A 26,159-nucleotide genomic window follows, 5' to 3' on the forward strand; every position below is an offset into this window, starting at 1 on the left:
TCGCGCCCCTATATACTGTGCTGCCGGCCGAGATTGGAGGTCTGGGTGAAATGCGGCGAGGAGGGGTGATCTGCAGCCTGAGCGGCATTGCACTACAGATGTCATGCCGCACTCACCTCTCCAGCCGCATGCACTCCCCTCAGACCTGCGCCTCCAGCAGCCTGTCCTGTCAGCGATCACAGTGCGAGCAGCTGAGGCCCGAGGTGAGCAGGTGGGTGGGGGGGGTGAGCGGAGTGGGTGGGGGGGCACGGCAGGGTGCGGCGCGACAGAGTGCAGGGGAGGGTTGTGGCAGGATCCGTTACGGTGCAATCACCAATGCCGGTACTCACCCAATCAATAGCGGCAGGTGACAGGGGGAAAGGGGAGCACACAGCATACGCTGTGAGCTCCACAAAGATGGCTGTGATCTCCTCCCTCTGCTGTGATCTGTACAGCCCAGGAGGCGCATCCATTTCACAGCAGACGCTGTCTCTAGATTAAGTATAGGGTTGGAGTCCGTCTATCAGACCCAATGCCCTGGGCGCTGCCATAAAGTAGGTGAGTGACTGTAGTTACAGCAAATCCGAGATTGCAGCCGCCAGTGTGTCAGTAAAACTAGAATTAAATAAAAAACTAAAACTGTGAATTTACCTTACCTTTAAAGCAACACCAGAAACATGCAAACTTTACAGCAACTTAAACCTACATACACTGTATCAAAAAACAAAACATTAATTCGCTTGTTGGTTAAATACAACATGTCTACCACCTCTTCTCCCTCCACCATCATTTTTCTTGTTTTTGCAGAAACTTGATGCCATATTCTTTTATATTCTTTCAGTATCACAATATGCACATTTAGGAGTCTGGACTCTGAAGTGTTATAAGATTTCTTAAAAATTCTGCTAGATTTTTATTTTTTTCTTCGTTTTACATTTTGCCTTGACATATGATTAACTTTTTTTTTTCCTTTTTTTTTCCTCTTGTAACAGACCAGTGTATTGTGGATGGTGTCACTTATGATGTTAATCAGTCTTTCAACAAATATCATGAAGAAGGACACTTGATGAACTGCACATGCTTTGGTCAGGGACGTGGCAGATGGAAGTGCGATGCTGTGGGTATGTAACTTTGGTGCTTCATAGACTAAATGGAAATGTTCCTGTGTAGTGCTATGAGATTGACCCAAAGGCCAGTTTCACACCTCAGACATTCATGGTCTGGATTGGCTTGAACACCACAACCTCATTCTAGATCATTTTTGGCCTTTATATACTCAAGCAGGGGTTTCACTTAAAGTTTATGGACGCCAATGCAATATTGCGAATATCGCACCCTAACTATCTTGGGTCTATGATAAAATTTATCTTAGATGGGCCGAAAGGACCGTTTGGGCCCCTGAGACTCCAAGGCCTAGGTGCGACTCCAACCCCTGCATCTAGTACAGTTACCCTCTTGCAAAATGTTTTTTTCAGGGAAATTGTATTATATATTACACTCAACTGTTTATAGGACCTGTGCATATCTGACTAATGTCCTAAAGTCTGGTCTCACTGAACTTCCTGTGCGATGGCTGATAAATTCCCTTTTTTCTTCTGCTCTCGAAGATATACTGTAATATACTAGTTACATCCTGACTAATGGTCTGGAGATAAATCCCTTAGATGATTTCTCTCTGCTACTGGGGGAGGATGAGAGCAAAAGCTGCGATAAGATCTCATCTGTTTATTCAATCAAGGCTTGCTAAACACTGTGGATTTTCATGTTTTCTTTGGCTGATATTCAACGAGTTGATGTCTATCAGGGCACAGTTCACATGAAAAGCTAAAGCTCTGTGTATGAAGGTCTTTTCTATATTTCTGAAAATCCACATCACATTCTAAATTGACCAGAAAATTGATTTTTCAACACCATTAAGTGCATGAAGGAGACTCTTAAGGGGTTGTCCACTACTCTCACAACCCCTTTGTAATCAGAGTGTTTGCCTCATTAAAATAAAAACGCTTGTATTCTCGTCCGGTGCCGGCACTGTTCCAGTAGTGTCGGAATTCGCTCTACCAAGGCTTACGTGAAGTTATGCGAGCCCCGTGCCCAATCTGCATAGGATGTGAAGGGCCAGCTACAGATCTAACTTCCTCTTGATGTTCAGTTTGTCCAAAGGCTCAGGGCTCGTATCATGTCAGAACCTCACGTGAGCTTGGAGAGACTGAGTACAGACACCGCTAGAACAGTATTGGAGGTGAATGATTGGTTTTATATTAATGGGGACAAACTGTCCGAGAGAAGGGATCGTCTGAGTAGTGGACTACACCCTTAAGTTGGCCATGCAGATTATACAGGGGCGTAACTGCAGCGGTCGCCATTGCGTCCGGGCCCGGGAGGTTAGGGGCCCGGCGGCCGCCAGGCAGATCAGCAGCCAGCTCCTTTCAGTGAGAGAGGAGCTGCGCTGATCTGTCACAGACCACGCGGCCGCTATATGACCCGGTGCTGCCGCTGACACCGGGCCCCCCCTACCTGGTGTCAGCGGCGGCACCGGGCCCCCCTGCCTGGTGTCAGCGGCTGCGTCGTCACCGCGCACAGTAATGATGAAGCATAGTGGGGTGACGTCACTTCCGTGCGACTGGAGCACCGGGAGAATGAGGAGAGGGGAGAACGAGCAGCGCTAGAAGAAGAAAGCTATGAGGACAGAGCAGCGGCTGGGGAACGAGGAGAGCGGTGGGGACAGGGCAGCAGTGGAAGGAAGAGTGAGCGGTGAGTATGTGTGTGTGATTATTTATATATATATATATATATATATATATATATATATATATATATATATATATATATATATATATATATATATATATATATATATATATATATATATATATATATATATATATATATATATATATATATATATATATATATATATATATATATATATATATATATATATATATATATATATATATATATATATATATATAATATTATACACTATACACACACACTATTATATTTAGTACACGGTGGCCAGAGGCTTGGGAAGGCATACATGGAGGTCTGGGGAGGCTGCAGTATTATGCATGGAGGCCTGGAGCGGCTGGGTGCATTGTTATACATGGAGGACTGGGGAGGCTGCATAATACAAAATGAAGGACACCTTATACATGGAATATAGGGGTGCATTATTCATGGAGGAGTATGGCGCTGCATAATACAATATGACGTTTTATGGGGTTGCGTTATAATACATATAGGAGTATGGTGGCTACATTATAATATATGGAGCCTACCTTATACATGGACTATGGGGGTGCAATATAAAACATGGAGGACTATGGGGGTGAATTAAATGGAGAATTATGAGAAATTCATGATGATAATTGAAGGGCTACTTTATATATGGAGGATTATGGGGTGCCTTATAATATATGGAGGACTATGGGGTGCAGTATTATATATTGAGTACTATGGAGTGAATTATAATACATGGAGAACTATGGGAAATGCATTATAATACATGGAGGACTATGGAAGTGTATTCTAATATATGAAGGGTAATGTGGGACCCTTTATAATATTTGGAAGGCTATGTGGGGGCCATTATTGTATTTGGAGAACTATATACAAGGGGGGACAAAGATACAATCAGTGGATGGGAACGTTTTGTGCTGAGGGAAAAAGGCGCTTTTCTCTCAGCACCCAGCTTTCCCATGCTCTGATATGGGAAAGCTGGGTGCTGAGGGAAAGATGTATAGCAGAGCATGGGGAAGCTGGGTGCTGAGGACAAGATGGATATCAGAACATAGGAAAGCTGGGTGCTGATAGAGGGATTTCAGATTATGGGAAATCTGGGTGCTGAGGTAAGAGCGAAGTGTCAGCGTCAGTATCCCGTACCCCAAGTGTCGGTGTATGTAGAGGGGGGGCCCAGGTCTGAACTTTGCACCGGGGCCCATCAAACTCTTGTTACGCCACTGAGATTGTATGTATGTATGTATGTATGTATGTATGTATGTATGTATGTATGTATGTGTATGTGCATATGTATATGTGTGGGCCTCCCTGCTGTCTGACGTTTGGAGGATTGTGGATTAGGCAATTGGTTTTTAACTACTATATCCTTTTTTTTTTCCGGAGAGAGGAGTCTACAGATCACTCCCCTCTTCCTACTAAGACCACATGCTCGATCTTAAGTGTCCAGAGTGGTCGGTAAAGATTACTTTGTTTTTGCTGATAGCTATCAAACCTTTAATGGCCATCCCTCGATACTATGTAAGATTGAGAAGAACTGTTATGGACATGATAATTATGTGAAGTTGCCCAAAATACAGGACAAGATGGCCTTTCACCCATATTTGCATACAGCGACACTTAAGAAAACACCTTTCCTATCAATTGAGCTTGGAGATCACCAGAAGACGAAACCTGTATCTTACTTCTCCTTAATTAAATGTAGTAGAAAAAGTACAGTGTTAAGAATGTGAGAAATGTTAGGACATATAAGTCTATTTCCTTACTTCCTTTTTGTCTGATGCTTAGAATAGCTTGAAAAGGTATGATATGATAAAGTATTGCACTCTTTCAAAGGATTCCAAATTATTTCCAAGCGGCCATTATTAAAGCATCTAACCTCCTTAAAATGATCTGTCTTTTTTCCTAATTCGATCAGAAAACTTTTGATTAATGATCACTGCGTAGTTATTGTATGCATACATATACTGGACTCATAATTTAGCTACTGACAATTGAAGGTGTATGCACCATTTGATGTTCATCCCTCCCTCTGAGAGCTTAATAAGGCCATGTGGGAAGTGAATGTCTATGAAAAAACTCTTCAGAAGTACTCAAAATATTGACTTTCTTCTTTTTTTTTTTTTTCACGGTACAGATCAATGCCAAGAGACTGAAACACGAAACTTCTATCAGATCGGGGATTCTTGGGAGAAGAATGTAAATGGAGTCAGCTACCAGTGCTATTGTTATGGCAATGGAATAGGTGAATGGCATTGCCAACCTCGTTCCTACCCAGGTCAGTGATAACGCGTCTGTAATTTACACTAAGTCATGCTTTTTTACCCCCACAATATTATATTTTCATGTTACAACCCCAAAATCCTTCCATCTAGTAGTTTACGGACTTTGTAGCAATCTGATCACAGTGTAGGATGCTGCAACTAATGAACAAAGTTCAGGTTAATGTCCTAGTGTGACCAACTTTGCAATCAGTGATACCAGGAATAAACAAAATTCTGAACAAGAACTGCTACCCTTGGTTTTAGTCATGCAGAAAAATAAGTCTATTAGGATTTTGATATCCAGAGTGGGTAAGTGTAGAATGAAGAGGGCTATGGTGGCACAGGATGATTTTATGTTGATCCGCTTTTAGGCTACAAATTTTTGATTCTATATAATCTACCATAGATGTGGTGTTTTAAGGAGGAATTGGTAGAACCATTTAAGCAAATAATTCTGTTGTAGTTCATCTCTAAATAATGTATATAAAAGGAGTAAAAACTTTGGTTGTGCTATATTGATATACTGTACCTTTCACACTGAACATTGTGTAAGGCTGTATGACATTTAGACCTTGTATGTGACTCAATAGTTCACCCCTCCTCACTCTGTCCAATGTTCCTACAGCTGAGCTTCTCCCAAGGACACTGCCCACGTACCACGCGTCAGTCAGCCATAAACCCAAACCCATTTTTTTTTTTTTTTAATTTGCATTAACAGAGTGGATCTTAAAGGGAAACTCAGGTCCAATATGCCCCCAGAACCACAAGCGGTTCTGGGTGCATATTGCTAATCTCTGCCTAACTGTTCCAGGCTGCAGTAGCATACATAGAGATCTTTAGAAAAAGTATTTCTAAAGATCATGTATGATATGCTAATGAGTGCAGGGAATAGTCAAAAGGGCGTGCCCCCCCCCCCCCCCCCCGACTAGTCCGCCCTCTTAGCATGTTAGCACGCCCACAGGGAGTACTAACATGCTATTCAATACCCATTGCCAAGAGTCCTCAGTGGTGACACGGGATTGAGCGACCCAAGAGCTACCAACTCCATGAGATTTTAAGAAATGGACAGATGAGACCCAACATTTCAGACACTTCACCACAGCCCTGGTGGCTGTTCAAGAGTCAGAAGAGCCTCGATTGACCCTGGTATTGGTTTCCCAGAAATGAGTAGGTACAACTACAACAGTCTAATGTTGAACTAACAGCTCCGAAAGGGGGTGACCCTGAGCCACAAGGCCACAAGATTCCCTTTTTGATGAGGTATACATGTTTAAAACTCTTATTATACTGAATCTTTGACAAAACCAGATAAACTCACTTCAATCACCCTGCTCTCTAAATGGTACCAGCAGATTGGACTTTATTCTTATGGTGACCAGATCCCTCCTTTTTTTTTTTTTTTTTTTTTATATTATAGATTTTTTTTTTTTTTGTATATTTTTATTCCTTGTTCTTAGCTGTTCCTCTTTAGAATAGAAATTCATGAAAAAAATGTCAGCTCGGTGTTTAATTCCCTTGTCAACAAGGTGTCTCTACTGTCTGTCTGATCAGTTCTATGTGTAGTTGGTTTCTTGTCCTATCAGTTGGAAAAGAAACTAACAGTAGATAAAGCGGTATAATATGAAGTTTGATGGAAAAAAGTAAAAAAAAAAATACTTATTTGCTTTGTGAAACTTTTGTTCTTCAAGAAATAACCGGTGAGCCGAGAACAGGGCAATTAAAGTGCCATCCAAAAGTTGGCTTGGTAGAAGGAGGGTTTCATCACACAATTTGAACTTGGGTGCTTTAGCGACTAGATTGTAGGATTATTTGAGTGTTTTTTGTTTTTGTCCTGCTAAAATGTGTAATTCTAATTTTTCTTTAACAGCTGGAACTGGACCTGTACAAGTAATAATCACAGAGAATGCAAACCACCCCAACTCGCACCCTATTCAGTGGACTGCTCCTCAGCAATCGCACATCAAGCAGTACATCCTGCGCTGGAAGCCTGTGAGTCTCACTTTAAACATAATTTAAACACAATTTTACTTGGGAAATTAAAGTTGTATTTTATGTAGAAGATGCTTTCTACTGTACAATACACAACAACGGGAAAACTGAAAAGATGCCTAGATGTCTTTTGGAACCTTTTGCCACCGACTGCTTTTGGACGGTTTCCCTTGGTTTATGATGTTTTGTTGATCTCTTTTTCACTTTACTAATGAAGAAACCACTTTTTAAGGAAAAAAAGGTGTTTCTTCATTAGTCAAGTGAAGGAAAAAAAAAAATCAGCACATGATGTCGGGAAAATGCTCAGTCAGTGGCCAAAACCATAGCATGGTGGTCAGGTAATGACTAGAAAACCCCAAAAGATGCTTCAGGAAGAAAAAAATTCAACACATCCTCTGCTTGAAAATTTCGTCTGGTTAGCTTGAGTTTAAAAGACGTTGCGTACCCATATCAAAAGAGAAATTCCTCTAAAAACTTCCCAAAAATACTACTTTGTCTTAAGTAGTTTCTACTTGGAATTCATCTAAAATATCTGCATATAGCTGTAAATATGTCCCCACTGCTACCATTGCTTGACTGGGCATGCAATCTATGCATTTCCCCCACCCACTTTCCCGAAGACTGGACCATGGGGTCAGGTCAGTTGGCTTTCTATTGAAGCAAGATTCCCTAGTTTCTGGTATCTTTTTGGTTTCATTGTGGTTTAATCTTCCAATTTTTGCCTTTCCTAGAAAAACAAACAAGGTCCTTGGAAGCAAGCAACTATTCCAGGACACCTTAATTCCTATACAATTTCTGGCTTGAAACCAGGTGTGCTTTATGAGGGACAACTCATCAGTGTCCTCCAGTATGGACAGAAGGAGGTTACCAGATTTGACTTCACTACTACCTCTACCACACTGGGAGGTAAGGACAGCTTTCACACTCATGTTTTATATCTATGCTTGGTTTAAGGCTGTAAAAAGAAAAAAAAAAATCTACGGGTCACTATGACATTACGTAAACCTTTTTAAAATTGTTTATTTTTATTTATTTACTGCTTAGATTTACGCATTCAGACATCAAAGAGTTTTGTAATTTACAGCTCTCAGCCAAGGAATTTGCTCTTAAAAATCTCACATAAGTTAGCCTTAAATCTACAAAGCAAACATTAAGATAAGGTTTAAGACTACTTCAAAGAACCAAAAAAAATGAGTTTTCCCGCTCTTCAATGTTTGGGCATGGGATGCTGGTGAAATAGTTTTACCATATTAACTGCATACATACTTTTGATTCTTAAACCATTTGTGGGAATAAGAATTTGAATAAATAGAAACATATGAAAAGAAGTGTAGTCCTATTGTTACATATCGCCTACTTTATACAATACGTTCTTCTTTACCAATGTATGGCTAGCTTTTAATTCTGAGCAGAAACTTTTTTTTTTTTTTACCGGTGCTGCCCAAGCTGTCACTAGAAACTGTAAATGAGTTGTTTAAGTAGGTATTTCTTTGTCGCTCCATTGGGAGACCCAGACAATTGGGTGTATAGCTTCTGCCTCCGGAGAATTTGTAATTTACAGCTCTCAGCCAAGGAATTTGCTCTTAAAAATCTCACATAAGTTAGCCTTAAATCTACAAAGCAAACATTAAGATAAGGTTTAAGACTACTTCAAAGAACCAAAAAAAATGAGTTTTCCCGCTCTTCAATGTTTGGGCATGGGATGCTGGTGAAATAGTTTTACCATATTAACTGCATACATACTTTTGATTCTTAAACCATTTGTGGGAATAAGAATTTGAATAAATAGAAACATATGAAAAGAAGTGTAGTCCTATTGTTACATATCGCCTACTTTATACAATACGTTCTTCTTTACCAATGTATGGCTAGCTTTTAATTCTGAGCAGAAACTTTTTTTTTTTTTTACCGGTGCTGCCCAAGCTGTCACTAGAAACTGTAAATGAGTTGTTTAAGTAGGTATTTCTTTGTCGCTCCATTGGGAGACCCAGACAATTGGGTGTATAGCTTCTGCCTCCGGAGGCCACACAAAGTATTACACTTTAAAAAGTGTAACCCCTCCCCTCTGCCTATACACCCTCCCGTGCATCACGGGCTCCTCAGTTTTTATGCTTTGTGCGAAGGAGGCACACATGCACGCATAGCTCCACAATTTAGTCAGCAGCAGCTGCTGACTATATCGGATGGAAGAAAAGTGGGCCCATATAGAGCCCCCGGCATGCTCCCTTCTCACCCCACTCTGGTCGGCGGTGCTGTTAAGGTTGAGGTACCCATTGCGGGTACATAGGCAGGAGCCAACATGCTGTTTTCCTTCCCCATCCCTGCAGGGCTCTGGGTGAAGTGGGATCCATAATCGGTCTCCAGACACTGGGACCGTGCTCCCTCCGCAGCCCCTGGGGAATCTGCTGGACAGGAGCTGGGTATCGTCAGGGACATGGCCCTGCTACTGTGAGGTACTCTGTGTCCCCTTAGGGACGGCGCATGGAGCACTTGTGTCAGAACACGCTGCAGCACTGCTGGGCGTGTTAGTGCGCCGGGACTACTGCGCTGACCGCGCTTGTTTGCCGGCCGCGCTTATAACTCTAGTCCCCGGCTTCTGCGGCCTAGTACCGCATATTCCCACCCCCGGGCCTGCCAGTCAGGGGAAGGGAGGGACGCTGCACTGGAAGATTCCCGCACTTTCTAGGGCAAGGTGCTCTGTGTCCCCGTTGGGACGGCGCATAAAGCACCTTGGGCCCAGACGCTGCAGCGACTGCGGCGTGCGTATGGGTCCGGGACTACCGCGCCGACCGTGCACTGCCGGCCGGCCGCGATTTTAACTTTAGTCCCCGGCTTTTGCGGCCTAGTATAGTATTCTCCCGCCCCCAGGCCTGCCAGTCAGGGAAAAGGGCGGGACGGTCGGTATGACGCCGACAGTGAGGGCTGGAGTACACTGAGCTGTCCTCCGCCCCCCTCACTACCCACGCTGAGGCACCAGATTCCCGCACTTTTTGTGACTACGCCCACGCCTCCCTCCTCCTCAGAGAACGCCGTCAGCCATGTTTTCAGCAACTTCTGGCTGCAGCTGAGGGAGACCCGGGGCAGAGAATCTGGTGGCCACAAGCCACATCCGCAGCCCCTGGGGGAATCTGCCGGACAGGAGACGGAGTATCGTCAGGGACATGGCCCTGCATCTACAGGTACTCTGTGTCCCCGTTGGGACGGTACATGAAGCACCTTGGCCTCAGACGCAGCTGCGACTGCGGTGTGGATTTTTTGTCCGGGACTACCGCGCCGACCGTGCCTGTTTGCCGGCCGCGGTTTTTACTTTAGTCCCCGGCTTTTGCGGCCTAGTGTGTTAAACTCCTGCCCCTGAGCCTGCCAGTCAGGGAGAAGGGCGGGACGGTCGGCATGATGCCGACAGTGAGGGCTGGAGCACACCTCGCTGTCCTCCGCCCCCCCTCACTGATCACTATAGGCCACCAGATTCCCGCACTTTTGTGACTACAGGGACAGAGCCCTGCATCATAACGTACTCTGTGTCCCCTGAGGGACGGCGCATGCAGCATCTGTATTACAAACGCCGCAGCGGTTGCTGACTGGTTTGTGAGACTGGGACGACCGCGCCATGTCTGCCGGCCGCGTTTTTAAATTTAGTCCCTGGCTCTTACGGCCTAGTGCCATATACTCCCGTTCTCGGGCCTGCCAGTCAGGGGTAACGACGGGACGGCCGACTGGACGTCGGCAGGGAGGGCTGGAGCATACGTTGGTATCCTCCTTCCCCCTCACTGAGCACTGGGGGGCACCAGTTTTTTCAGGTGCTGTCCCCCCCTTGGTGCCGCAGTGTGTGTGTGTGTATATATATATATATATATATATATATATATATATATATATATATATATATATATATATATATATATATATATATATATATATATATATATATATATATATATATATATATATATATATATATATATATATATATATATATTATAATATTATATATATATATATATATATATATATTATAATATTATATATATATATATTATAATATTATATATATATATATATATATATATATATTATAATATTATATATATATATATATATATTATAATATTATATATATATATATATATATATATATTATAATATTATATATATGTTTATTTATATGGTATATGATCTCACTGTTCGGCAGCATTTGTATACCCTCACTGATTACTCTGCGGACGACATGCTGTTGTCTGCTCTTAAAGAGTAAGGGTGCCAAGGCACGGGCTTATTTTACAACCGGTACCTCTTGTGCGGCTATATTACAGGCACTGCACAGATGACAGCGACAGAGTTTCCATGATGAAATCAGCAAATCTCTGAATAGCTTTCACATCACAGGACTCTGTCTATGGACAGGGGGTCTGCTAAGATACTGGAAGCCTTGCAGTCCAGACCGATACCACAGGGCCAGGGAGCTGTGAGTTCATCACTCCCGGGTCCCTCTGAGCCGGTACAACATCCTGAGGTAACACCCAGATCCCACGGTGAGAACTCCGTCACGGACCGCGGCCTCTGATAGGCTAAGCGGGCCGCTGGGAACCTTCCCCGACTTCATCAGGAGTGCGTGTTTCGATCACTCTAACTCCTGAGGGGCCGTCCAGTAGCACAGAACTTGACGGACAAGCGCTTACTAAGCGCCTTATTGACACGCGTTACCCTTTTCCCCCCTGACGTGCTTAACAGTTGGGCTCAGTGTCACAGGGTGGATCCTCCAGTCTCTAGGCTGGCGGCTAGATCCGTAGTATTAGGGGCAGATGTCCATCTCTCACGAATGCCACTGACAGGCAAATAACGCTTATGATGAAATCCATCTATGAAGCCATAGTCGCATCTTTTGCTCCAGCCTTCGCAGCCGTGAGGGCACTCCAAGCTATCTCAGCTTCTCCGGCTGAGATTATTGCGGTTGCACATAACTCTGCCACGCAGGTTGTGTCCTTCACTTCTCAGGCATAGGTTTTTTCGTTCTACGCCATGAACGCCGTTCCTGGACTCTGCGAGCCGTACAGCGGTAGCATCCACCAATTCAGTGGCAGTCTGCAGGGCCATGTGGCTACGTGAATGGAAGGCAGGCTCTGCTTCCAAGAAGTTCTTAACCGGTTTGCCATTTTATGGCGACCGTTTGTTTGGCGAGCAATTGGATGAAGTTACTAGACAGTCTCGTCCTTGCCGCAGTCCAAGACTGATGGGTGAGAGACATCCTGTCTCACGGTTACAGGATACAGCTCTGCTCTCGTCCTCCGACTCGTTTCTTCAGAACATCTACGCCCCCCGAGTGAGCCGATGCTCTTTTTCAGGCGGTGAACACTCTGAAGCCTCGATGTCACAAGGAGACTTCCTACCATCAATTGACATCAAGGATGCTTATCTCCATTTGCCGATCGCACCCGAGCTTCAACGCTTTCTGCGTTTCGCCATCAGAGATGAACACCTTCAGTTCGTGGCACTGCCATTCGGCCTGGCGACAGCCCCACGGGTCTTCACCAAGGTCATGGCAGCAGTGGTGGCGGTCCTACAGGGCCACTCGGTGATCACTTACCTAGACGATCCTCTAGTCAAGACACCCTCCTGGGTGGCATGTCAACACAACCTGGCCATTGCTCTGGAGACTCTCCAGGGGTTCGGGTAGATCATCAAAATTCCAGGGTCAAAGCTGACACCGACCCAATCACTGACTTATCTCGGGATGGAGTTTTATACTCTCTCAGCGATAGTGAAGCTTCCGCTGCATAGTCAGCGTTCACTACAGACAGGGGTGCAATCTCTCCTTCGGGCCCAGTCACCCCTTGAGGCGCCTCATGCACTGTCCCAGGAAGATGGTGACAGCAAGGGAGGCAGTTCCCTTGCGCAGTTTCGTCTGCGTCCGATTCTTTCGGACACCGCAAATGGGACAGGAGGTCGACGTCCCTAGACAAGAACGTCTCTCTTTCCCTTGCAGCAAAACCTCTCTCCAGTGGCGTTTTCTTTCCACTTCCTGGGCGAAGGAAAATCCTTCCGGCCCCCAGCCGGGGCTGGGGGTCACGACGGACACGAGTCTGTCAGGGTGGGGAGCGGTCTTCCTCCACCACTCGGCTCAGGGAACCTGGACTCCGACAGAGTCCTCCCCTCGGTTAAATGTTCTGGAGATAAGGGCAGTGGATTTAGCCCTAAAGGTGTTCCAGCGGTAGCTGGACGGCAGGCAGATCCGAATTCAGTCGGACAACGCCAAGGCAGTTGCGTACATCAACCACCAGGGCAGCACACGCAGTCGTCAAGCCTTCCGAGCAGTTCGGCAGATGCGGCTGTGGGCGGAAGCCACAGCCTCCAACTTCTCCGCAGTTCACATCCCGGGCGTAGAAAACTGGGAAGCAGAATTTTCTCAGTCGCCAGGGCATGGACACAGGGGAATGGTCTTCACCCGCATGTGTTCTAGAGATCTGTTGCCGTTGGGGAACGCCGGACGTCGATCTAATGGCGTCTCAGCACTACAACAAAGTCCCCGGCATTCAGGGCTCGGTCCAAGGATCACAGAGCTCTGGCGGCAGACGCGCTAGTTCACGACTGGTCGCAGTTTCGACTACCTTATGTATTTCCTCCTCTGGCACTACTGCCCAGAGTGTTACGCAAGATCAGGTCAGACTGTCGCCGCGCCATCCTCGTTGCTCCAGACTGGCCGAGGTGATCGTGGTACCCGGATCTGTGGCACCTCACGGTGGGTCAACCGTGGGCACTCCCTGACCGACCGGACTTGCTGCCTCAAGGGCCATATTTCCTTCGGAATTCTACGGCTCTAATCCTCACTGTGTGGTGGCTCCTAGCGTCATCAGGGATATCTCCAGATGTCATTGCCACCATGAGACAGGCCAGGAAACCAACGTCCGCCAAGATCTATCACAGGACTTGGAGGATCTTCTTATCCTGGTGCTCTGATCAGGGTTTTACTCCCTGGCCGTTTGCCTTGCCCACTTTCTTTCGCAAAGGGTGGCCTTCCTAGTGGCAGTCACATCACTCAGACTAGTATCTCAGCTGGCAGAGCTGTCATGCAAAGTCACCTTCCTGGTGTTTCACCAGGATAGGGTGGTTCTACGTCCGGTCCCGGCCTTTCTCCCTAAGGTATCACCGTTTCATCTTACCCTCTTTGGGTCCGCATCCAGTTCACCAATGTGAAAAGGATTTGCATTTATTAAGATCTGGTGAGAGCACTCCGGCTCTACATTTCTCGCACGGCGCCCCTGCACCGGTCTGATGCGCTCTTGTCCTTATCGCGGACCAGAGTAAGGGATTTCAGGTTTTCAAGTCAACCTTGGCTCGGTGAATCAAGGAACCGATTCTTGAAGCATACCGTTCTTTTGGGCTTCCGATTCCTGCAGAGCTGAAGGCCCATTCTACCAGAGCCGTCGGTGTCCTGAGCATTGCGACACCAGACTACGGCTCGGTCTATCGGCATACACTATCAGGTGTATGCCGATGATTCGGCAGATGCCAGCCTAGGTAGGCGAGTCCTTCAGGCGGCAGTTGCCCACCTGTAAGAGGGGGCCGTTTTTCGGCTCTTTTTATCGAGGTATTCTTTTACCCACCCAGGGATTGCTTTTGGACATCCCAATTGTCTGGGTCTCCCAATGGAGCGACAAAGAAGAAGGGAATTTTGTTTACTTACCGTAAATTCCTTTTCTTCTAGCTCCTATTGGGAGACCCAGCACCCGCCCCTGTTCCCTTCGGGCTGTTGTTCTTTTGGTCCATGGTTTCAGTTCTCCGAACATCCTTCGGATTGAATTTACCTTAGGCCAATTTATAAGTTTCCTCCTTCCTGCTTTTGCACCAAAACTGAGGAGCCCGTGATGCACGGGAGGGTGTATAGCAGAGGGGAGGGGTTACACTTTTTAAAGTGTAATACTTTGTGTGGCCTCCGGAGGCAGAAGCTATACACCCAATTGTCTGGGTCTCCCAATAGGAGCTAGAAGAAAAGGAATTTACGGTAAGTAAACAAAATTCCCTTCTTTGGCTTTTATTTTTTCCCCAGAAATGTTATAAAATGTAACCCAAAACATAACTGCTATGTTTCATATAAATTAAATCTCCTATTTCAAGGTCCAACCCAAACCGGAGAAACCACTCGTCTTCCACCGCTGGTGGCCACTTCAGAGTCTGTGACGGAGATCACCTCTAGCAGCTTTGTGATCTCTTGGGTGTCTGCATCTGATACAGTCTCTGGATTCCGTGTTGAATATGAGCTTAGCGAGGAGGGAGAGGAGAAGCGATTTTTGGGTAAGTATCTGTTTTGAGTGTCATTGCCAGACATAAGTGGTGAATGTGTGAAAAGTTCTTGGCTGGCACACCTTTCTTTCAAGACTGGAAAATGCCTGTGGGATTTTATTTGTGGGAGAGATAGATAAAGCCTAAAAAATGTCATGAATATTTGGTTAAAATAACTCTTCAGAATGATCGTAGTGATAATGCTGGTCACATACCTGGTTTCAGAAGTATAAAATGTCATAAGTAGCAAAGGGTCATTTGTCTCTAAAGATGAATGCATATTTTTCATTCATTAAACTAAACCCAGTACATTGTATCTTGTTTTGTCTTGGCTCATTATCTGCTAAAGACTTTTATGGGTGGCCGCCAAATTTGGCACGTTTTATTTCCATTGCTTGTATCACATCAACGTGTTCCTTACTGTTATAGTCAGCATTTACACAATTATTCAGTTTTCGTCCAGGACATGCAATATTACACTATAAATTTCAGATTTCATTAGACTAACTGGCCATGTACTCTCTCCTAAATGATAACCTGGGTATGAATGCTGTGCTATTGGACAATTAAAATTGCATGAGATGTACAGTATATATGGTGCTGCATCAGCATTAGGCCTCCTTCACACGTCTGTGCAAAACAAACGTCCATGTTTGTGTTCCGTGTGACATCCGGATAGCACACAGACATGAGCTGGTATACATACCGATCTCCTGAGCTGCGTTTCACTTTCGGGTCTGCGGTGAGTGCAGAGAATATGCAACAAGCATAATAAGCGGGCCTGGAAGCAACAGCAGAGGCAGCAACAGTAGCACAGGAGATGGGTAAGTATAAAAATTATTTTATTTTTATGCGACATGTTATCTCTGGTATGTGTCACACTGATCACATCAGTTTGCGGTCCGTGTGAAACCCATGCTGCTGGAGAGACTCACATGTTGTGTGGGTGTGTGTGTGGTCCACACAGTCTTTGTGAAAACGCGTATGTATGTGCCGACCCAATGGGTAAATATGTTATGGGGTATAATGGGTAAATGTGTTAGTTTTCATGCGTATTGGAGAAACTGACACAACACACATACCGTACAGATGGCTGTGTGAAGGACACCTTACTGAATATCTGTGTTTATGTTAAATGTGCAATTGGCATGTAGAAGTTCCTACTTTCTTTAGGATGGTCATTTGAATCTGTAGGGCGTCGATCTTCGAGCACATGCCCCTTTCATCGCTTTGGTTAATCTGAATGGGCGACACTGCCTGGTACTGCAGATTGCCTCATATTTAAGTGGGAAGGACAGACAGTGGCAGAAACAGATGGTCAAATAGACAAGCTGTGTATGAATGAACCATAAAGGTGATGCAGCATTCATGGGATTCTGTGGCACCTTTTATTATGCTGATTGTTTGGTGGGATGCTGGAGGTCTTTCTCCCTAGAAATCATTTCTACCTCCTAATTAGGATTGTGTATCTGTTTAAAATTCCTGAGACCCCTTAAGAGAAGAAAGTGACTTTTCAATGTATTTTTATGTTCTCATGAAAACTTTCTTTTTTGTAGATCTCCCAAAATCTGCAACTTCAGTCAACATCCCAGACTTGTTGCCTGGCCGTAAATACAACATTAATGTGTATGAGATCACCCAAGAGGGTGAACAAAGCCTAATTTTGTCCACATCTCAGACTACCGGTGAGTGTGACCACTATTGCAATGTAAAAATTGGTTCTGGTTAATATCAATATTATGCAAATTGAGACTTATTAAATTTTTTTGTTTTTATTCTTTAGCCCCCGACAGTCCTCCAGACTATAACATTGAAAGTGTTGATGACACTTCCATTGAAATTACGTGGACCAAACCTCAGGCCCCTATCACAGGTGAGACCTTCCCCTACCTGTTTTCTATCTATAGTTTACTGTAGCCTTTGATGCCTGCTTAGTACTTATGTGTTTATCAAGAAACTGATGGGGCTTTTTGCTTCTTTAGGTTACAGAATTGTCTACGCTCCTACTGTAGAAGGCGCTAGCACAGAGCTTATACTGCCAGAAACTGCAACTTCAGTGACTCTTTCCGACCTCTTTCCCGGAGTTTTTTACAACATTACCATTTATGCTGTAGAGGACAGCCAAGAAAGTACCCCTATTTTCTTCCAAAAGGAAACCACAGGAACCCCACAAACTGGTAAACGTCAGAGCATGAATATTTTTGTTGGTAGATCTGTGCTTGGAGCTAGAAACTCTAGACCAGATATTTCAGCAGTATGTGTCTATATATAAATCTATATTGCCAAGAAAAACATACAAATATCCCTGTTCAATGTTTGTTTTTGATGTATTGAATGTAAACTTCCTAGGCTTTACTAATTCTAACAAAAAATTTACGAAACTTATTTTATTTTTTTTTTTCAAAGCCCCACTCCTTAAGGAACTCGAGGCTTTCAGCCAAATATAATAATACAGATGCACTAACGCTCCTTCATCTCCTGTCCATGTAGGTGGTGAATAAATGTCTGGAGGCGTAGAAGGTTTTAATTCTATTGGCTCATATTAAAAGACTTGGGGAAAAAAAATATTCCATGTAACATGAATGTTTTTCTAACTTTATGCCAGGGCAGACGGACATGGGAGTTCTGCCTTGGCTCAGAATTTAGAGTTTGTGTAAAGTTGTTGCTGGAAAGCTACTTGACACAGGCCGGAGAGCTCGGATTATTCCTAAATAGAGATTATCCTGTTTTTAAAATGGTTTACCAAACGTCAACACTTAAATTTATGTAATTTTCAAAACGTCTCTATTTTACTCAATTGTCGTTCCAGCCTTTGGAGGGCAATGAGCATGCTTAAGGGTATGTGCCCTCTTAGCAACTGCATGTTTTGGCAGGAAAAAAAAAAGCAGAAAAAAAACCTTTTTTTATTTTTTTTTTTTTTTTTTTTTTTGGTCATGGCAATCGCTTGGGTTCCCTGCACTGTACCCCCTCAATCGCTGCCTGGTCTCCATCAGATGTTACAGTCGAGACCCGTCTCTCTGCCAGAAGCGGTGCCTGTACCACTCAGCACTTTAAGCCCCTAAATGCTGCGATCAATTGTGATCTCAGGCGGCAGAGAGAGGAATCTCTTACCTCTCCCTGGCAATCTGGTGCCTGTAATGCGATGACAGGGACACGATTGATGCCATGGCATCCCTGGGTTGTGACCATGATCCCAGGTTACTGAGCTACAGAGAGCCTCACAAACCATGCCGGATGCATGGTATGCGAGGCAAAGTGTCAGTAGTGCAGTGGATTATATCAGACACAAGAAAAAAAACACAAAATTGATGTACTGCAGATTTTTTTTTTTTTTCTGCATCAAAATCTTCAAGGAAAAAAAATCTGCAATGTGTGCAAAGCAAGTCAGGATTCTCAGACTTTCCTGGGATGTTTTTTTTTTTTTCTTGCAGTATTAATTAAAATCTGCATGAAAAAATGCAGTGTGGTCACGCAGCCTAATGATGAAATGAAGGTAAATAATGTTTTTTTTGGTTTTTTTATGCAGTGATTGTTCCATCACCCACTGAACTGCAGTTGCTTGAAGCATCTGATATAAAGATCATAATCTCATGGAATGCCCCACAAAGTGAAGTTTCTGGGTACCGTGTTGTGGTGACGCCAACCAGTTCTCCTGATCAGGAGCCTCACTCCCTACCAGTGAGCAGAAGCACTTTCGCAGAGCTCGTCAATTTGCATCCTGGAACCAACTACAGATTTCAAGTTTATGCAGTCAGTCGTGGACAAGAGAGCAAGCCGCTTGTGGGCGAGTTTCCTACTAGTAAGTTTGTTTTTATCAACAACATATTTTAAATAATATAGATTACTTATGTGCTTCTGTTTATTGCAGAACACATGTGAAACATTCTTCTTTTTTTTTTTTTTTTTTTTTATTTTATTCCATCTAGAATTGGATTCTCCAACTGATCTGAGGTTTGATGACTTGACCGAATCTTCAGTCCTTATAATTTGGACTGCTCCTCGTTCTCAGATCGGCCGCTACCTTCTTTCGGTGGGTCAGACCCGTGGAGGTCAACCCACCCAGTTTAATGTGAATTCCCCTGCAACAAGTTATAAACTTAAAAACCTGCAACCTGGGACAGAGTACACGGTCTCTCTTATTGCCCTAAAAGGAAACCAGCAAAGTAACCCATCCACCGGAATATTCTCCACCTGTAAGTATAAAACCCCCTTCTACATCTCATTGCCTAATAAAACGAATTCTGTCTTTCTCTATCTATTGTGTGTGTGTGTGTGTTGATAGAGATAGAGATAAAATTAAAAAAATATATATAATATATATATTTATATTATATAAATAATAAATACAATATAAATATATAAAATAATATATATTATTTATATATTTAATAATAATGATCTCCAGCTACTTCATTGATAGGATATAATGTAAATTTTTATTTTCATCAGTTAAAATTTATTGTAGACATTCAAGCTAAAGTATCTTTACGTCATTAACTCCCCAAGGATTACACATTCAGTGCCGAAACATGACAAGCTAAAGTATCTGTACGTCATTAACCCCCACAAGGACTACACATTCAGTGCCGAAACATGCCTTCTACCAGATCCCAACCCATATATATGTATGACATTTACTTGCTTATATAACACCATTACTTGTCACCGCACTTTAGACATCATCATAACTGTCCCCATTGGGGCTCACTATCTAAATGCCCTATCAGTAGGTCTTTGGTTTGTGGGAGAAAACCCACTTAAAGAGGACCAACCACCAGGAATTCCATATATAAACTATTGCCAGTGCTATACTGATCCTAGCATGCTGGTTCTAAACTTACATTTTAGTTGTGCGATCGGATGTATAGTTTATGAAATACAGGCAAGTATAGTTTGTGAAATGCACTGTTATTTGATAGCAGCTACACAACATCTAGTAGGTGGGTCTGGTTTTGCTAGTTATTCTCACCCCTCTCGGCCTGCCTGTCCTTCCTCCCGCTTTCCTGCCCCTGTAATACTAGACGGGTTGGGGGAGAGGGCAGGCAGGCAGACTGGTGGGAATAACTAGCAAAACCCGACCCACCTATTGGATATTCTGTAGGTGCTATCCATCAAGTAACAGTGCATTTCACAAACTTGCCTATATTTCAGAAACTATACATCTGATCTCCCTACTAAATGTGTGTTTAGAAATAGCATGATGGCACCAGTATAGACCTGGCTTTAGTTTAAAGAGGACCAACCACCAGGAGTTTCCTATATAAAGACAAACTCCTTTGGTGGGATTTGAACCAGGGCCCCAACGCTGCTTAACAGTCCTTACCACTGAGCCACCATGCTGCCTTTTTACTGGTTCCTTCTTGCAGTGTTTTCTATCCTTTAGACCCACATATCCCTTCATAAACGATCTGAATGTTTAGTTAAAACAGTTTGGTTCTGTGTTAATCAGATAATCCACAAGGCATGGTCTGTATCCAGGCTATGAATCGGTTACACACCCCTTCCAGCTTACGCCTGCTAGTTTTGAGCATCAGTGAAGGGTTAAACCATTTAGCATTTTAGGAATGTATCACTGTCCAGCTAGGAATTCTCCAAACTCTTTCTTGTGTCTTCTTACCAAACTCTCACATTAAACTTTTCATTTCTAATTTGCTCATTTTTAGTTTGAAGAGTTGCATGTATAGATATTAAAACACCACTTGACTGTTCTTCAAATAGCTGAGTGGGTTACGGTTTCTCCAGGCCTGTTGGATGTGAAAAGCAAAGCGGAATATTTTGTGAACTTGGCAGTGATTAAATAACCACTTCAAGCGGTCCGGCAGGATGTAGGTTCAAGCGAATGAGGCCTTGTTGAGCTAACCTCATGAGACTCTTAAGAGGGGTCCGGAGCACAGACGCTGAGAACAGACTGCAGTAAACATCCCCTACAGTCCCCTAGGGCTTAATCTGTGTGGAAGATTTATATATACATAAATACGGAGAGGAAAAATAAGTCTAAATCTCCCTGAATACATTATTTACACTTTTTTTTTTTCTTTATTTGTAGTAGAACCTGTGGGATCAATCCCTCCTTACAGCACTGAAGTTACTGAGACCACCATAGTTATTACTTGGACTCCGGTACCCAGGATTGGATTTAAGGTATAAACCTACAGCTTACACCATGCCATGCTTGCTCCCATCACATATCCACACAAGTGGATGAGGATATCACTTTTTTTTTTTTTTTTTTTTTATATTTTGTTACTATTTACTATCTCTGCCAAGAAATGTGCCTTCATATAAACATTGGATGCCTACCTTGAAGATAAAATTGCAGCGGTTTGACCAAATGTCATGAAAAGCTCATGGCCTAGATGTGTTAAAGAATGATGAATATATACTTTTTAAATTTTTTTTTTTTTTTTTTTTTTTCTTCTCTTTACTGACTGCAAAAAGAACTTTCTCTGACTCCTCATTGGGGGACACAGGACCATGGGTGTTATGCTGCCTATCCATAGGAGGACACTAAGTAGATGCAAAAGCATAGCTCCTCCTCTGCAGTATACACCCCCTGTCCGGGCCAGGCAAGCTCAGTTTTAGCTTAGTGTCTGTAGGAGGCACTTCCTTTTCAAGGTTTGTTATTTTTTGAGGGCGACTGTTTCCTTTTGGGACCGATCTCCCACTACCATCAATGGGCGGTAACGTGGAGTGTCGCCTCCACGTACCCCCTCCTGCGACGCTGGATCCTGGGCTGGACGACAGGTTCCACAGACACCGATTTTTCCAAAGCCCAGGGTAGAGGCCTGTGCCCCTATAGCCCAATTCCTCAGCCCCTCTCTGCAGGCTCTGAGTTGAATATGACACCGACACAGCAAGCTGACTCTACTATTTTCACTGCCTGGAAAGCAGTGTTTTAAGGTGAGATCCCCCCTGACTGGTTTCCCAGACAAAGGGAGAAAAGACGCTGCAGGGAAGGCTCCCAGGACATTTACAGTATTTATTATGTGCAAGGAGTAAGGATCCTGCACACAGTGCTAACTTTCTCTAGCTTGCTGGCTGGAGGAGGGGGAAGTTCTGCTGTTTGCAGAAAGTCTTGCAGATAATTTCCCGCAGGGGGGAGGGCCCAGGGCTCAGGGACTCGCGCTGTTTTTATTTGCTCTGTTTATTTTCTCTAGCAGAAAAGCCGGCTTTTAACCACCGGTGACAAGCTGTGTGCTGACTGTAGGGAGAGAGAGGAAAACTCAGAAGCTCCCTTCCCGCCGTTTTTTACTACCCACAGCAGGGGGACACACTGACAAATCTTCCCGCTCTTTTAGCGCTAAGTCCTGCCCCCCGTGGACGCGATAAGCCCCTCCCCCCCCCCAGGAAAGCATGCGAAGATCTTCATAGAGCTTAATCCTTCCTGAGGACAGGGTCATCGGCTGATTCTGATGAGGCGCTTGCTTCAATTGTAGCTCTGCTGAGCAGTGCTAGCTTCGGCAGCACATATGCTCAAAGGCAGAGCTACACAGAAGATTGATTAGCATGGCCCTTGCACAGCAGGCCAAGGATGATGACATGGAAATGAAATGAAACATTCAACATTTAATTGCTCCCCCTTCTGGCATATTCCTATTAGGAACATGCAGAAATCTAAGGGCACTAAGAGTACTAAGGCCCACATAGTCTATTATTCAGCCAGCACTGCCTGCCACGCTGAGCTACAATGTAAACACGCCTCTTCTCTCTGAGTCCTGTGCCCCTATAGGCCCCCAAGACCCCCCTGCCACCACCGGCGCAACCGACAGCCCAGAGCCTAGGGCCCCCAGCCCACCGGAATGGGCACAGTTTCTGTCCCAATCCATGGAAAAACTGTCACAGAACCTGGTTGTGGCTATGCAATGTCGTCCTCCACACCCTTTTTGGGTCCCTGGACGGAACGCAGCCTGAGGATACCCCTATGGAGGATCCTTCTGAGGTAATCCGGGCATATGCTTCACCGGTTGCAGGGATCAGGAAAAGAGCACACGGCTGGGTGTCTCCATCGGGCTCTCCCTCGGGAGCACACAGGGCAGGCTCTCCCACACGCTCCACGGCTTCTGATGAGCTGGAGGAGGGAGAATGCTGTTTGTACCAGGAGGATTCCTTGGTTTCATCACCCCCAGATAATCAAACTGCAATAGACTCCCTTATAGCAGCAATCAACCAAACTCTGCATGTGGAGGATCCCCCATCCACTACAACTGACCATGCGGTCTCCTTTAAGAGGGCAAGGAAACCGCAAAAAGGTTTTCGCTGATCACCCAGAGTTTCAAGATATCCTCACAAAGCAAAGGGAGAAGCCTGACAGGCGCTTCGGTAACCGAAAACGCATGGAGTCCCGGTACCCTTTTGCCTCACCTGCCCCTAAGGGCTGGGCCGATCCACCCTCGGTCGACCCCCTGGTCTCCCGCCTTACCACAAAGATGCTCCTGTCTTTACCCGATGGTTCCTCCATCAAGGACCCATCAGACAGACAGGTGGAGCACCTCGCCCGCTCTGCTTTTGAGGCTGCGGGTTCCTCCCTCTCGCCCTCCCTTGCCTCTGTGTGGGTCGCAAAGGCGATCTCGGTCTGGGCAGAATCCCTTAACACTTCGCTTGAGGAATCCCAGTTCACTCATACCTTCACAGAGGTAACAGCTCAAATTGCCGCTGCGGCGGAGTACCTCATCCAGGCCTCCATGGACGCTGCTACCTGCGCAGCGTTTGCCGCCTCAAATACCATAGCCATCCGTAGAGCTCTCTGGCTGCGACAATGGCGAGCGGACTCTGCCTCCAAGAAGTCTCTCACGGGCCTTCCCTTTTTTTCCAGACCGATTGTTTGGCGAACGTCTGGACAAGCTCATTTCTGATGCCACGGGAGGAAAGAGTACCTCCCTCCCCCAGCTGAAGTCCAGGACGTCCTTCACCAGATGTCCACAGTCCTCGTTCTGCTCCTTTCGGAACTCATTTGGTTGGTCGACATCCCGTGCTGTCCCCGCCACCAGCCGCGGACTACGCAGGGACCGACCTTCTCAGCTCTCCCCGAAACCCACTTCGTCATGGCAGCCTAGACCGAAAGAGTCCAGGACTAGGGAGACTCTGCCACGACGTTTTCCCCCCTCATGACTCCTTCGGCACCCCGGAAGACACACTCATTGTAGGAGGTCGTCTGCGGCTCTTTCAACACATCTGGGCTGCCGCCTCAGACGACAAATGGGTGCGAGACCTTGTGTCTTCCGGTTACCACATAGAACCGACTCGGGGGTCGGGTCCGAAATTCTTTCTCTCAAAACCCCCAAAGACTCAAACGACGCAAAGCTTTTTTCTCAGCAATCCACTCACTCCAAACAGCAGGAGTGATAATACCTGTCCCAGACGACGAGAAGTTCGGGGTTTTTTATTCCAACCTCTTTGTGGTCCCCAAAAAGGATGGGTCAGTTCGACCCATCCTGGACCTCAAACACTAAACAAACATGTGCACGTACGGAGATTCAGAATGGAGTCCCTAAGGTCCATTTTCTTTATCGTTCCTTATGGGAGACCCAAACCATGGGTGTATAGCTACTGCCTCCGGAGGACACACAAAGTACTACACTCAAACGTGTAGCTCCTCCCTCCGGCTATATACACCCCCTGGATGACAATCTACCCAGTTCATTGCTTTGTGTTTCAGGAGGTCACACACACTTGCATTCTCTGATATTTTTCATTTTTATTTTTAAAGATTTGGAAGAAAAGCGGGTCCAGTCTGGACTCCCGGCATGTCCCTTCACGTCCCACTCTGCGGGGTGCTGTTAAGGTTGACTTTAATAAGGCTGGAGCCTTCACATGCCGAGCTCCTTCGCATCCTCTGTCGAGGCTCTGTTTGAAGTGGGAGCCATCACGGTCCTCTCTGCTTGCAGGAGGCCGGCTTCATCCGCAGCCCTGTCTGGTCCCTGCTGGAAGGAGTGTTTACCCCCCTCTCCAGGGACATGGCCCTGCGTCTCAAGAGCTAAGTATTGAGACGTTTTTCAGGGGTCCCGGGTACTTTTATTTGGGGGACAGTATGTGTTGTAACTTTACTGTAAATTTCGGCCGGTTCTGGGAGTTTCCTCTGAGAACCGCGCCGAAGGTGCCTGCTGCTCGGCCGCGTTTTGAAATCTAGGCCCCGGCTTCAGTTTGGGCCTAGTTTCGTTTTCGGCTCCCTGCATATTTTGCATACGACGCCGCCCACCGCCCGGCCAGCAGAGGGGAGGACTCTCCTCTCTGGAGAGATGTGCCCTCCCCTGTACCTCGTCCTGTATCTCTCTGCCCTCCGTTTTTCCCGCTCCTGGGCTTATACACGCCCCCCCTCCTCCTCCCAGCGCCATTTTCTCAGCGTTCTTACACTGGACGGCGCTGGGAGCTGCAGCTGTTGCTGTTTTGGGAAAGCTGTCGCTTCACTGGGACTTGGAGCTGTGGAATCCGGAGGGCACACAGAGAGTGGTGTGGTAAGCCACAACCTCTGGTTGTGGGCTTTTTATATACACTTTCAGGCATTCTACAGGAGTGTTTTATTGCTGCAGAGCCCCCCCATCAGCAGCATGTCTGTCACCCGGAGCATGGCTGCAAACATGTATGCTTTTTGCACTGCATGTAAGCGCATTCTGCCAGAGCCGAGCACATTCCCACATTGTGATGCCTGTGCTAATATGGTTGTGTCTCAGCCTAGAGCCTCCTCAGGGGTCCCCTCGGCTGCTCCGGCCCTGGTAGCTGAGCCCCCGGCTTGGGTAGCATCTTTTTCACAAGCTATTTCCCAGTCTTTTGCCGACTCCATGGGGCAGCTGTCCCGGACACTGCTGTCTATGCATCAGCCCCCCCCTCAGAGTGTCTCTGCTGCTCAGAGCTCTGCGGAGCCCTCAGAGCATGTTCTAGGTCCCAGTCCCCCTAAACGGAGACGTAGGGACCCTTCTC

At 45.4% G+C, this 26,159-nt stretch overlaps 1 protein-coding gene across 5 annotated transcripts in view; it reads left to right on the forward strand.

Moving 5' to 3' along the window:
* FN1 (fibronectin 1) overlaps window positions 1-26,159 on the forward strand; it is a 109,723-nt gene that overhangs the window by 27,098 nt on the left and 56,466 nt on the right. For all 5 annotated transcript variants that reach the window (XM_075317523.1, XM_075317524.1, XM_075317525.1 and 2 more), the window contains exons 11-21: window positions 972-1,100; window positions 4,856-4,996; window positions 6,850-6,971; window positions 7,703-7,877; window positions 15,081-15,257; window positions 16,802-16,930; window positions 17,029-17,118; window positions 17,228-17,422; window positions 18,772-19,044; window positions 19,172-19,438; window positions 21,292-21,386. In XM_075317523.1, the coding sequence (XP_075173638.1) occupies window positions 972-1,100; window positions 4,856-4,996; window positions 6,850-6,971; window positions 7,703-7,877; window positions 15,081-15,257; window positions 16,802-16,930; window positions 17,029-17,118; window positions 17,228-17,422; window positions 18,772-19,044; window positions 19,172-19,438; window positions 21,292-21,386 (1,793 nt within the window). The remainder of the gene's footprint in view (window positions 1-971; window positions 1,101-4,855; window positions 4,997-6,849; window positions 6,972-7,702; window positions 7,878-15,080; window positions 15,258-16,801; window positions 16,931-17,028; window positions 17,119-17,227; window positions 17,423-18,771; window positions 19,045-19,171; window positions 19,439-21,291; window positions 21,387-26,159) is intronic.

The sequence above is a fragment of the Anomaloglossus baeobatrachus genome, chromosome 7 (genome assembly GCF_048569485.1).
Source record: "Anomaloglossus baeobatrachus isolate aAnoBae1 chromosome 7, aAnoBae1.hap1, whole genome shotgun sequence".
In the NCBI taxonomy this organism is placed as follows: Eukaryota; Metazoa; Chordata; class Amphibia; order Anura; family Aromobatidae; genus Anomaloglossus; species Anomaloglossus baeobatrachus.